Source organism: Drosophila melanogaster, chromosome 2L, assembly GCF_000001215.4.
Source record: "Drosophila melanogaster chromosome 2L".
NCBI classification, from domain to species: Eukaryota; Metazoa; Arthropoda; class Insecta; order Diptera; family Drosophilidae; genus Drosophila; species Drosophila melanogaster.
In genome coordinates, this window is record NT_033779.5 from 13367594 (window position 1) to 13378578 (window position 10985).

A 10985-nucleotide genomic window follows, 5' to 3' on the forward strand; every position below is an offset into this window, starting at 1 on the left:
ATCTGGTATTTTGCGTACCTTCATTTTGTAAACAGCTGTTTCGGCGTCGGCATCTTGCACATTATTTTCGCAATATTATTTATATTATTGAAAATACCCATTAACTATAAACTTATATCCAAATCTTTAAATGGCTGAGGGTAATACCGCTGGCGGAGAGGACCAAAAGCTGACGGACATCTTTCTAAAGGGCTGGAACATATTCGACGAGCTAGAAGTTACCGAACTGCCCTTCAATGGCAGCGAATTTCAGGTGTGTAATATTGAAGATCTTCATATATATGTAATAAAAACCAGCATTGAACGTTTACCACAACGTTTAGAACAAAGTGAAGACTGCAATGGGCCTTTTCGAGCAGGCCACCGTCATTGTGAACCAGGTTAGCATGTTCAGTGCCAACGAGTTGATCGACGAGGTGTCCACGGAATCGCTACCATTCATGCTGCTCCCTTACTTTCTGGGCAAGCTTACCACTAAGATCAACAGCCCCAATAACACACACTCCATAGAGCTGGGCGAGATTTACTTCAAGGACCACCTGCAGCGTTGCCAGGAGTATGATCTCTGTGCAGCGCCCAAATCTCAGGTGGCTAAGGCGGATAGCCAAGCGGAAAAAAGCGAGCAGCGCGAGCTGGTAGAGGCAGCCTTCAATAGAAACGACAAAATAGCCCAGTATCGCCGGATGAAGGAGATTGACGAGTATATGGCCAGAATGCGCGATGCAGTCAAGAACAAAACGGTCGACGATGAGGATAAACGTGTCTTTTTCCTCAAGTATTTGGACAAGAGTATAATAGACTCCAAGCAGGAATTAGAAACATTGGGCGTAATGAAGCAGCTGGCCCAGATGCGCCTTGCCCGATTGGCTGGTGGCGAATCCGACAACGAAGTGGATTCGTTCCGTCCACCGAATCAAAATCAATCTTCTGCATCGTCCACCTCCCGCGGTCATGGTCACAGCCACGGACCCGGACACCACCACCATCATCAGCAGGCCGCTAAGCCAAAGCCCTTGCAGCCCTTCATCATAACACGTAATGCCACCCAGAAGGCGGTTTTCGGCTTGGGATACCCCAGTTTGCCCATTATGACTGTTGATGAATTCTACCAGCAGCGCGTCGACGAGGGCATCTTTCCTGATGAGGAGAAGGTTGCCAAGATGAATCAGGCACAGGCCATCGCGGCCGCCCGGGATCCCAACGAAAAAGAGGACGAGGAGAAGGCCGTTGAGGAGCTACAGGCGGAGCAGGATGATCCCGAGTATATAGACCGCATGAGGCGCATGGATGAATACAAGGATGTGGTGCGTCGCGGTGACGGCAACCGTCATAACCGTAGTTAAGGAACTCAAAATTTATGTATTTTTTTAAAACCCAATAAAATGGTATAACCGCAAGACTGGTTTTAAGTCAGTATATTCAAAAAATAATTCTAGTTTCTAAATTTATTTATAAATCCTAGGGATGCGCTATTGATAAAATAAAAATTGTTTTCTTTTTTATTGAATTGACAATATATACAGTAAATAAATAGTTAGAATAGTTCCACTGTTGCAGTATTGGTAGGCGTTTGGCTGTAATCGCGCATTTTGCAGCACTGATTGTCACCACCAGTAACAAAAACAAAAATCTCAAGCACAAGTTAAATTTTTGTGAGTTGCTACACAAAAAACGTAAAAGAGAAGACAGTTCTCTCGAAATATTGATAGATCAACAAAGATTAAAGTGAGGTGTGTTAAAATACAGCAGATACGTGGTAGTATCAAGTGTTAACACTTTTCGTACTCTGCAGCAACCCAAAAGCAGAATGTCAGTACGAGACTTTATCAAGGGTCTGCCCATACACGATTCGAGCAATTTTACCCATTTGAGCAACGAACATGGAATTCGAACGTCGCAGAAGCGTGCCTCCGTCTACCTGCCCACCGAGGATGAGCATTCAGAGCAGCTGATCGTGATGGACAAGCGATGTGTCCTGCTGCGCTACCTCACTCAGCAGTGGGACAAAAAGACGCTTCAGCGGAAGAGGGAGCACGGCGGCGATTCGGGAAATGGCAACGGCAACAGCTCCACGCCCAACGGCAACAGCACCAACAGCAAAAAGCGCCCGCGCTTGGACCCCAACGAGCTGAACTGAGCTGGGCGGCAGGACCTTAAGCCAAGCACCCGATGGACATCCCCACGCAGCACTACTATCCCGAGCGAACACGCAGCCGCCACCATTCATTTACACTCATATACATATATATTAAATAAAATATACTAAGTACAAAGGAGTTGCAGTCGAACGGTCCTTTCAAAGTTTTGTATCACGCTGATCATTGGTCGAAAGCCCCAGTATTTCTTTAGATTTCAGTTGTACCCAAATTAACACAGCTAAATAATGTTTTTGTGACCAACATATGCATACCTCCTTTTGCAAGAAAATACCATCATTCGTATAAAATGTCGAGTACAAAATTTTGTAAGCTTTGTTACTGCTAGTTCATGAATCACGGTATTTTTTTTTCCATTCTTTGGACTTACCTTAGGAAAATATACATGTACTTCTCGCAAAGTTTGTAACCTAAAATGTAATGCGTTTATAATCTGGGAATTGATCTGCATAACCAATTGTATACACTATTATTGTAAATTGGCAATGAATTATTTTGGCAGAAGGAAGATCGACTGAATTCCAGTACAACACATTTATAATAGCACATAATGTGAGTTCCAATAGATTTACTTTTAAAGACAAAGATTGGATGTGATTTGATTACGGTACTCTAAGATTAGTGGTGTCCCAGGTCCTTGGGGTCGGGCTTGCCGTACTGCTTCTCCCACCAGGTCACAAACTCCTTCTTGCGCTGCTCCCGCTTGGCAAAGTACTCGGGGTACTGGGCCTTCTCCAGGGGATGCCAGTAGTCCAGGACCCAGTCGGGCGGAATCACCTCTCGTTCGAAAGCACAGCCACCGGCACTGTTGGCAACTACAACGATAACACACGTTAGATACACAGACATATGACCATACGTTCAATTTGTTTACAGTTTCGGGGCTGGAAATGCCTTGTCTCGAAAAGCTCCCTTTGTCCACAGGCTAGGAGGCGGATGCCCTCGCCCAGATCTTTGGAGCGGTTTTCGTCGAAGCGAGCACGCAGCTGCACAGCGCGGTAGCGGTAGACATTGCTGATGGGCATTAAGAAACAACCAAGATGCACTTGCTCATTATATAATATTTGGGAATTCTGCGCCGAGTGCACTCACCGTCGGTCGTACCACGACTCTAAGTTGCGCAGTGCTCGCTTGTACAGGCTGCACACCTGGCGCTTGTGCGAGACGATTGCCAAGGGAACTTGGGCCATCGTTTTTTACTATATTGGTTAAATTGTATTAATTTGCTACCGCAGCCGAGGCAACAACAACAACAGCTGTCAAAAGTCCAGTGCTCTAAAGCCCTGCGCCTGAAAATATGTGTTGCGAAGCGAAAAATAATTTTAGAGAACGGCAACTCTGAAATGAATGGAAATTCAAAAAATATTTATATATTTGATTTAAATTTTCTATACAAAAGCAATGGCTATCTTTGCATTTTATACAAGCTTTTGTTATTGCAAGAAATCGAAATGATCCTGTCTAGAGTAGATACCTATAACCAAACACTTTTAATGCTTAAAAGCCTTCTTGCTACCCTATTTTATTTATAAAATAAGACTATTTTGACAAATCTGTTATAATTGTATATTAATTACAATTTTTTTTAGGAATAGTTAAAGAAACCAAGAAAGTCAGTCCCATTTTTGCATTTTTTGCAATTCCCTTTGAATTTGCGAGGAACAAGAAAGTAATTTTGTAAATACATCTAGCGAAATGCTTTAATAAATTATAACTGTTAACAAATACTCTTAAGATATAAATATAAAATGTCGTTAGTCCTCTGGCTGCATAACATTCATTATGCATTGAACAATATGCTCTGGTATTTTCAGAGGCGTTTCGCACAACTCGCCCGTTTTTTTGTCCAGCATGTAGATTTCGTTGAGCACACGATCCTCGTGCTCTGGATCCAAGGACGAGACGAGAGCCAGAGATCCTTCCGCAAGCTCGGCGAGAATTTGTTCGATATCCGGTTCGGTAGTGGACGGCGGAATGGGGTCATCCGGCGTTATAAGTTCATGATCTTGGTCTTCAATGAAGTTTATTAAATATGTCTCTGCCTTTCGATTGGGCGTCTCTGGGGCGGGTTCGACGTCGCTGACATAGCTTAGGGTACCATCATCCATATTGATAATAGTTTTATCACGTGGCTTGTTTACATCTACGTCATATTCCACCGGATCATCCATGAGGAGGCCATTGAGCTCAGCCTGCAGTTCTCCCCCCGTTGGCAAATGACTACTCGTTTGTTCGGTTTTGATCGTTTTTTCCTGCTTAATGGCCGCCACATCAGACAGGCTTTCCGTTGCCGCTGGAACTGAAACCTTGGGAGATCGTCGCTTAGCCTTTGGCTTACGTTTGGCCGGCGCACTTCCGTCGTTCTCATCGGTCTCCAACTCCTTTCGCCTTTTGGCCCAGGCGTGCTTGCCGAGCTTTGTACTCGTTACGTGCTCGTTTTCGTAGACAACATCACCATCGTTTAGTGCCCTTGAGGCCTTGCTTTGCTGCTGTACTCGGGAACGCTAAATATAATTAAAAAATGTAATGGTGATTACAGTCAGCTACAAATTATTTACCTTCTTAGGGTTTCCCGGAAGAGCTCGTGCGATTTCCCTCCACTTGCGATCATTTTCTTCCCTTTCGCGGTCCTCCTCTTCCAGTTGATCCTTGAGCTCCTGAATGTTGAAGGCCTTAGGATAGAGGAGTGCTTTGTTTATGAGCTGCCCATTGGTTCGCTCTTCCTTTTTGTACTTCAGCTTTAGATCCCGACGTGAACGTGTTGGAAACATTTGGCACATCAGCGAGAAGTCCGTCCCAATGATCTGCAGGCTGCGGTAGAAGCGGACGGTCTCATCGGAGGTCCAGTATGGCGTGCGCTTGTGGCGTTTATAGAATCCATTATCTCCTGCAAAGTATAAAATTCGTTAAGTATTCAACTTTTATGTATTAACTCTGCGGCGCACCCGTAGTCTCGTCCATTAGGATTAACGATGAGTTGGCTAGCACCTTGCGGGCCTCCACCTCGGCCGTGGTTTCGATCTCCAATGTTTTCTCATCAATGATCATCTCGCCATTGGCATCAAGCTTTAGCTGAGGCACTAACATAGCGGATGTGGACTCTCCCTTGGGTTCCAATAGTTGACTGACTGCGGGCTTGGAATCATCGCCACCAGACTCATCCTTGATGGTCGTCACCGACTGTTTGGGCACCATGGGATTGTTCTCCGGATTGTAGAAGATCATGTCCATCATCTTGAACGTGGACTTGTCGGGTACACCCTTATTGAAACGGGTTTCAAAGTCTCGCCGGGCATTTAACCGCTGTCCAATTTGACTTTGCGACCTATCGTCGCCCTTCCTCTGCTTGCTACCTCCTTCGGAATAGGTGGAACAGGTGGATTCGGTGCGAATGCGTCCCATGCCCGGACTAGCGGGCGGTAGGTATTTATAGGGGGACGGAGGCATAGGCGAGTGCACCTGCTGCTGCAAAGGAGTTCCCGATGAAGAACCGCTAAGATAGCGCTCTCGCCGCGTGGGCGTGGCTGGCGACTGATAGTCGCCCTCATAATCACTGGCCATGGGTGAGCCCACGAAGCTGTTGCGTCGCTGGCCAAATACCGGAGTGGGTCGCACACGCTGACGGGCTTGAGCCTTGCTGGGCGACATAGGGAAGCCATTGGTGGTCTTCTGCAAGTCCATCTGAATGACATTGTCCTCGAGGTCCGAGTGGAATACCTCTTCCAGCTGCCCAGCCGAGCTTGCGGGCATCTTGAAGGCGATTGCATCAGCCTCTAGTTCCAATTCCGCAGCAGGGGTCGATGCAACGGGCGGGGACTCAGCCTCTGCTTCCACCACCACCGCCTCCTCCTCCTCATCCTCCTTTTTCGCCGTTGGGAGCTCCTCCCTGCGTGGCTTGCGTTTGATAAGCGACAGGTTGGCCGGAGCCTTGATGCGCTGGCGCCGCATGGACATCCTGCCTGGGTACTCTTAGGCTTCTTCCAGGCTCAACCGCAGTTTCACACATCAAATCGAATCAAAATCTGCGCAACAAAAACAATGCGGCCGCAACCACGAGTTTCCCAAGTATAGTGTTGGCTAACGCCAAAGAGCATTCACAGTGTCCTGGCCATGTAAGAAAGTAGACAACCAATTTATTTAAAGTTTCAAAATGGCTATAAAAAACTTGCAGTACCCAAAAGATTTTTTAACAAATAAAAAAAAAACGAGATAACTGCGTTATTAGAAAGCATGTCAAGTAAATTTATTCGCAGTGTCAAAAATAAATTGGTATAAATTATGGCACACTTCACCAGATTCACGTCAAAAATTTGTACACAGTAAAAGTTTGGTTGAATTTAATATTATTTGTGTTTCAGTGTTGCAGAAAAGTGTGATCACTGATCGTAGCTGTCACCTCTCAGCAGGCGGTTTGCGATTTTCCAACACTGCTGCCTGTAACGGCACAACAACAGGAACAACAACAGCGGAATAACAACAGAAGCAGCAGACAAATTGCAAGTTGCACGTTTTTTCTAATCGGGCAAACATGATAAGTCCGCCCAGATCCTAACCAAGCTCTCGTGCAGTAACGCTTCCGGCAAACCTATCGGGTGTGTCCTGGCTAGAAGTACTAAATTCCCAAAGTTTTCTGGCGACAAATGTGCCAAGTGTGCGGGGGCACAGTAATAGCGAAGGAGCATTAAGAAGTCGCCGCACTTTTGAGTAGGTTGTTATGCAAGCGGGCGGCCGACGGACAAATTGAATTAGCCGGCATGCTGTTCAATCGATTTGTACTGGCCATCAAGAACCAGTCCCGAGAAACGCTGCGTGCCTGGAGCTACCAATGCGAGTCGATTTTCGCCCAGCGCTCGCGTCGCGTTCAGCAGTTGTTCAGTTTCTACCAGTCGGTGTATGGAACTCAGGGTCTGAAGCAGCTATGGCGCGCCTACTACCGCCGGGAGCTGCAGCCTCCGCTGCGGGGAATGGTGATGAGTGCAGTGGGTCTCGTCGGGCTGAATATCAAGCGAATGGGTAGCGATGGCTTCGATTGGAACAAGGAGCGCCTGGCCTTGTCCAACTTTGATCTGTGCCGCCGGGATATTGAGTTTATCAACGCCCTGCCCAACAATCAGCTGTGCGACCGCTGCCAGGCCAAGAAGATGAAATACTGCTACTGTCAGCTGGGCAACCAGCGCTGCAAAAAGGGCCAATCCCAGCCGTCCACCAGCAAAGAGGCGGAGACGGATCCGGACACCAGCATCAGCAATTGTCTGCGACCGTTGGATCTGGACGTGCGCAATGCACCGGCCGGAACGGTACGCATTCAGGCCCAGGACGACCAAAAATGGGAGCCGTACTTTAGCAAAAACGAATTCAGCATTTGGCGGCGGCAGGAGCGCTCCTCCTTATACTCATACAAGGTAAGAGGCCATCTAAAAGTTTTTTAGGGCTCACTTTTATGCCGCCTTTCCGTTTGCAGGTTTATGCTCGATTCGACGACATCACAGCGGACGACTTCCTCCACGTTCAAACGGATTTGGATTACCGTCGCCAGTGGGACGACACGGCCCTAAGACTTGAGCTCATCAGCGAGGATCCCGTCCCGGGCAGCAACTCGCATCTGATATACTGGGAGATGCAGTGGCCACGACTGTTCGCCAATCGCGACTACGTCTATTGTCGCCGCTACATAAAAGACGACAACAAGAAGCTGATATTCATTTGCAACCGCGGAGCCACGCACAACACCTATCCGGCGTTGTCTGGAAAAGTTCGCGTCACTGACTATTGGAGCCTGATGGTCATCAAGCCCTTTCGCGGTTTCCATGAGCCAGGCCTCCACTTTGTCCTCACGTACTTCGACGATCCGGGCATACCCATACCGCAGAATATTAAGTCCTGGGTTACTCAGAAACAAATGCCCGAGTTCCTCACCAAGATGTACGTGGCCACCAAGAACTACGCCTGCTCACGGGCCATCAAGATGAAGGACATGTTTCACGGATTCGCGCTTATCAATGACGAATATACGGCTAATGAGCAACGCGGCAGTTGGTTGGGCAGTTTGAGCCGGCGCAAGGTCAATAGTAAACCCGAAGCAGGTCGTTAACTCCTTTACCATTATATACCTGGCTGCTCCCGCTCCCATGAGACCTCCCTGCCCAACAGAGCCACGTATCAAACCATCCGAAAGCCCAGTTCCATCTTATGTTCATCCCTTCGATCGGCTTTAAAATTCAGGCGAGAGAAATCGAAACCATTGAACATCAGAGCAAGTGTGCAATAGGTGGAAGTTTTGCTCTTAACATGAGTGCCACTTTGATGAGAAACTTAAAAATAAATATATACCTATATTAGCTATATGGCTAAACCAAAATATTTTAAGTTTAGAAATTGTTTTAAACGCAAATAGAAATTATTGAAATTAATTGTACAATAAAAGAAACGAAAATAGACACCCAGAGACTGAAGTCTACAAAAAAGCAATGTCTTGCATAACTATTGATATTTTACGGCATTAATTTTCATTCATGCATAACATTATCTACACCAGATAGTAACACTCGTGCTTATCAAATAATTGGTCAAGCATTATCTTGAATTACCTTTTTTCAATTACAATTTCTCACCCGAACTTCGGCTATTCTTATCGTGCACTGTATACAAATCAAATTGGCTTAAGAGGATTACACTAATCTGATATGGTATTTAACATACTAATTTATATTTTTAATTAAATTTTATTATTTTATTATAGAGGGATAAGCGCAGTAAAAATGAAATTATACTATTAGTTATAACATAATTTATTAGTATGCTATATAGTTACAAAATGCGCATACATTCTATAAAATATTCGATAGTCTAGACGACATTCAAGCTGATTGTAAACTGAACGGAACGAATACAGTTTATGGTAATACAAAAAGTGAGATTGCAAAGTGTTGTGGGAGAAGCATCGTTATACTTTGCAACAGCGTATCACAGCTCTGTGCGGTCCGCTGAGGTAGGCGGGTTGTTCATATAGGCGATAAAGTCCTTGCTGGTGCGTCCGCCATTGTAATCCAGCTTGGTTTTGAGGTAAGAGAAGTACAGAATGGTGGGATATCCGCGTACGTTATACTTTGCGCAGAGCGCGGCAAGCTTTGTGCAGTCGATGGCGACAAACGCTATCCGAGGATCATCCTGTAAGGCCGTGGCAGCCGCTGTAAACTCCGGTTTTGTGTGCTTACAGTGTCCACACCCTGAAGACGGTTAGTCTTTAGTAGAGCTTTAAATATGTTTAACAATCAAGCGGCAAAACTTACAGGGTGCATAGAACATGACCAGCGCATGCTTTTTCCTCTTCAGCGTCGAACTGAAGTTGTCGTCATCCAGAAATAGGACTTCCTTGCTGTCCTCCTCCTCCTCCCAACTCTTTTCGGGTGGCGGAGGCGGTGGGGGCTCCTTGGGATCTCTCATAAATTCAACAATTTTCGATGCTTCGCGTACATTTACTTCAAACTTAAAGACGCCATTCGAGAAAAACTTAACAGTTGGATAGCCCTTGACTTTGTATTTCTCTGCGATTGACGGCTCCTTCGTTGCATCCAACGCAGCCAAAAGGCCGGGAATCTTTTTCTGCTTCATCTCCAGAGCGGCCTTTTCGTATTCCGGTTTCATGCGCTTACAGTGTCCGCACCAGGGTGCATAGAACATGACCAGGGCGGACTTCTCGTCCTTCAGAGCGGGCTCAAAACCCTGCGAGGTGAGATGGACAATCTCCGAGTTGGTATCCGCCGACCATTCGGGTTCCTTGGGCTTTGGCGTTGGCTTGGCATTTGGATTGAGCATAAAAGACACCAAAGCCTCCTTGTTGTTCTCTCCTTCGTATGTAAAGCGCAGCTTGCCGTTTTCAAAGTAAATCAGGGTGGGAAAACCTGTAAATGTATCGTTTAATTTAAAACTAAGCAAAAATTGTTAACTTACCAGTTATGTTGAACATTTTGCGTATAGGAGCGTTCTCCTGTCGCTCTACATTCATAGCCGCCAGAATATAACCGCCCTTAGTTTTCAACTCCGTAGACGCTTTTCCGTACTCTGGCTTCATTTTCTTGCAGAATCCGCACCACGGAACATAGAACATGACAAGCATGGGCCGGATATCCTTGCGTAAATGCTTTGTGAAGGATGCGGCATCGCTGAAGTGCAGGACATCCTTGCCGGCTGGATCCTCCTCCCAGGGCAAATCGCCGGAGGGATCACGCATGAAAGTGATCATGGAGCTGACGCTCAGCTGCCGGTCGTAGTCCTTGTGGAAGTCGCCATCCTTGTAGTGTTTAATGGCGTAGGGGTCCGGCGATACCTTCAACTTCTTGCACAGTTTCTTGCGATCCTGCTGTCCGCAATCTAGCAGCAACATTGTCCCGGTTCCCCGTATCGCCTCCGCCGCCTCACGGAATATCTTTAGCTCAGCAGCAGCGGACTTCGCACTGGTCACGTAGAGCGCGAGGACATTGTTCTTGGTGCGCAGCAGCTTCTTGAAGTCCTTATACTCCGCGATGTCATCCTGCACCGCCGAGGTTTTCGATTTTGCGGCAACAAGTGCCACCAGCAGAAGAAAAACAAACTGACCGGTTATCCACATCAGGCGGCTTGAACTTTACACCTACAGGTAACAATTGACCTAACTGATGCTATACTAGTTAGTGCGCTCTAGGTAATTGCATGTTTAACACAACATTAAAGCGTCATTCTTATTTTACAAAAAGAAAAACCGCAAGTAGAAGACGTGGACTAGTTGAGAAACCTATCGATAGGCAACTTTGAAGGAGATGGCAATAACAGCTTGGATCAAAGTGCCGGCTA

At 46.4% G+C, this 10985-nt stretch overlaps 6 protein-coding genes across 11 annotated transcripts; 3 read left to right on the top strand and 3 right to left on the bottom strand.

Annotated features, from left to right (window-relative positions):
* Positions 1-23: 23 nt before the first annotated feature.
* On the top strand, positions 24-1428 carry Tap42 (Two A-associated protein of 42kDa). Its single transcript, NM_165039.3, has 2 exons — positions 24-253; positions 324-1428. The coding sequence occupies exons 1-2, from the start codon at positions 131-133 to the stop codon at positions 1341-1343; spliced, it is 1143 nt and encodes a 380-aa protein (NP_723811.1). The 5' UTR covers positions 24-130; the 3' UTR covers positions 1344-1428.
* A 182-nt stretch (positions 1429-1610) lies between these two features.
* Positions 1611-2736, top strand: CG31855 (uncharacterized protein). 2 transcript variants are annotated; one of them, NM_165040.3, is made up of 2 exons: positions 1611-1730; positions 1793-2736. In NM_165040.3, exon 2 carries the CDS (start codon positions 1808-1810, stop codon positions 2135-2137), a length of 330 nt encoding a protein of 109 aa, NP_723812.1. In that variant the 5' UTR covers positions 1611-1730; positions 1793-1807; the 3' UTR covers positions 2138-2736. The 2 variants fall into 2 exon arrangements, with proteins under 2 accessions (NP_723812.1, NP_001137822.1); NM_001144350.2 differs by having other exon boundaries at positions 1611-2736.
* On the bottom strand, positions 2510-3517 carry ND-B22 (NADH dehydrogenase (ubiquinone) B22 subunit). 2 transcript variants are annotated; one of them, NM_135798.3, is made up of 3 exons: positions 3249-3433; positions 3031-3170; positions 2510-2971 (listed from the first exon to the last, which is right to left on the bottom strand). In NM_135798.3, exons 1-3 carry the CDS (start codon positions 3344-3346, stop codon positions 2775-2777), a joined length of 435 nt encoding a protein of 144 aa, NP_609642.1. In that variant the 5' UTR covers positions 3347-3433; the 3' UTR covers positions 2510-2774. The 2 variants fall into 2 exon arrangements, with proteins under 2 accessions (NP_609642.1, NP_001285889.1); NM_001298960.1 differs by having other exon boundaries at positions 2694-2971; positions 3249-3517.
* Positions 3518-3833: 316 nt separating this feature from the next.
* On the bottom strand, positions 3834-6297 carry Bdp1 (B double prime 1). 2 transcript variants are annotated; one of them, NM_001298961.1, is made up of 3 exons: positions 5102-6297; positions 4715-5043; positions 3834-4645 (listed from the first exon to the last, which is right to left on the bottom strand). In NM_001298961.1, exons 1-3 carry the CDS (start codon positions 6108-6110, stop codon positions 3911-3913), a joined length of 2073 nt encoding a protein of 690 aa, NP_001285890.1. In that variant the 5' UTR covers positions 6111-6297; the 3' UTR covers positions 3834-3910. The 2 variants fall into 2 exon arrangements, with proteins under 2 accessions (NP_001285890.1, NP_609643.2); NM_135799.3 differs by having other exon boundaries at positions 3834-4660; positions 5102-6231.
* Positions 6298-6425: 128 nt separating this feature from the next.
* Positions 6426-8811, top strand: CG6565 (uncharacterized protein). Of its 3 annotated transcripts, none has more exons than NM_001298962.1 (2): positions 6426-7558; positions 7618-8572. In NM_001298962.1, exons 1-2 carry the CDS (start codon positions 6911-6913, stop codon positions 8245-8247), a joined length of 1278 nt encoding a protein of 425 aa, NP_001285891.1. In that variant the 5' UTR covers positions 6426-6910; the 3' UTR covers positions 8248-8572. The 3 variants fall into 3 exon arrangements, with proteins under 3 accessions (NP_001285891.1, NP_001285892.1, NP_609644.1); NM_001298963.1 differs by having other exon boundaries at positions 6584-7558; positions 7618-8811; NM_135800.3 differs by having other exon boundaries at positions 6584-7558.
* Positions 8812-8861: 50 nt separating this feature from the next.
* Positions 8862-10945, bottom strand: CG9302 (uncharacterized protein). Its single transcript, NM_135801.3, has 3 exons — positions 10107-10945; positions 9446-10057; positions 8862-9382 (listed from the first exon to the last, which is right to left on the bottom strand). Exons 1-3 carry the CDS (start codon positions 10762-10764, stop codon positions 9120-9122), a joined length of 1533 nt encoding a protein of 510 aa, NP_609645.2. The 5' UTR covers positions 10765-10945; the 3' UTR covers positions 8862-9119.
* Between the last annotated feature and the right edge of the window lie 40 nt (positions 10946-10985).

Bases quoted from the DNA above. Each gene is read 5' to 3' on its own strand.
- Tap42 (NM_165039.3), top strand. From the start codon at position 131: ATGGCTGAGGGTAATACCGCTGGCGGAGAGGACCAAAAGCTGACGGAC. The intron at 254-323 runs GTGTGTAATATT...CACAACGTTTAG, and splicing joins TCAATGGCAGCGAATTTCAG to AACAAAGTGAAGACTGCAAT.
- CG31855 (NM_001144350.2), top strand. From the start codon at position 1,808: ATGTCAGTACGAGACTTTATCAAGGGTCTGCCCATACACGATTCGAGC.
- ND-B22 (NM_135798.3), bottom strand. From the start codon at position 3,346: ATGGCCCAAGTTCCCTTGGCAATCGTCTCGCACAAGCGCCAGGTGTGC. The intron at 3,171-3,248 runs GTGAGTGCACTC...AATGCCCATCAG, and splicing joins GAGTCGTGGTACGACCGACG to CAATGTCTACCGCTACCGCG. The intron at 2,972-3,030 runs GTAAACAAATTG...TTATCGTTGTAG, and splicing joins GCATTTCCAGCCCCGAAACT to TTGCCAACAGTGCCGGTGGC.
- Bdp1 (NM_135799.3), bottom strand. From the start codon at position 6,110: ATGTCCATGCGGCGCCAGCGCATCAAGGCTCCGGCCAACCTGTCGCTT. The intron at 5,044-5,101 runs GTGCGCCGCAGA...TATACTTTGCAG, and splicing joins CCTAATGGACGAGACTACGG to GAGATAATGGATTCTATAAA. The intron at 4,661-4,714 runs GTAAATAATTTG...AATTATATTTAG, and splicing joins TTCCGGGAAACCCTAAGAAG to CGTTCCCGAGTACAGCAGCA.
- CG6565 (NM_001298962.1), top strand. From the start codon at position 6,911: ATGCTGTTCAATCGATTTGTACTGGCCATCAAGAACCAGTCCCGAGAA. The intron at 7,559-7,617 runs GTAAGAGGCCAT...TTCCGTTTGCAG, and splicing joins CCTCCTTATACTCATACAAG to GTTTATGCTCGATTCGACGA.
- CG9302 (NM_135801.3), bottom strand. From the start codon at position 10,764: ATGTGGATAACCGGTCAGTTTGTTTTTCTTCTGCTGGTGGCACTTGTT. The intron at 10,058-10,106 runs GTAAGTTAACAA...ATACATTTACAG, and splicing joins CAAAATGTTCAACATAACTG to GTTTTCCCACCCTGATTTAC. The intron at 9,383-9,445 runs GTAAGTTTTGCC...AACCGTCTTCAG, and splicing joins GGTCATGTTCTATGCACCCT to GGTGTGGACACTGTAAGCAC.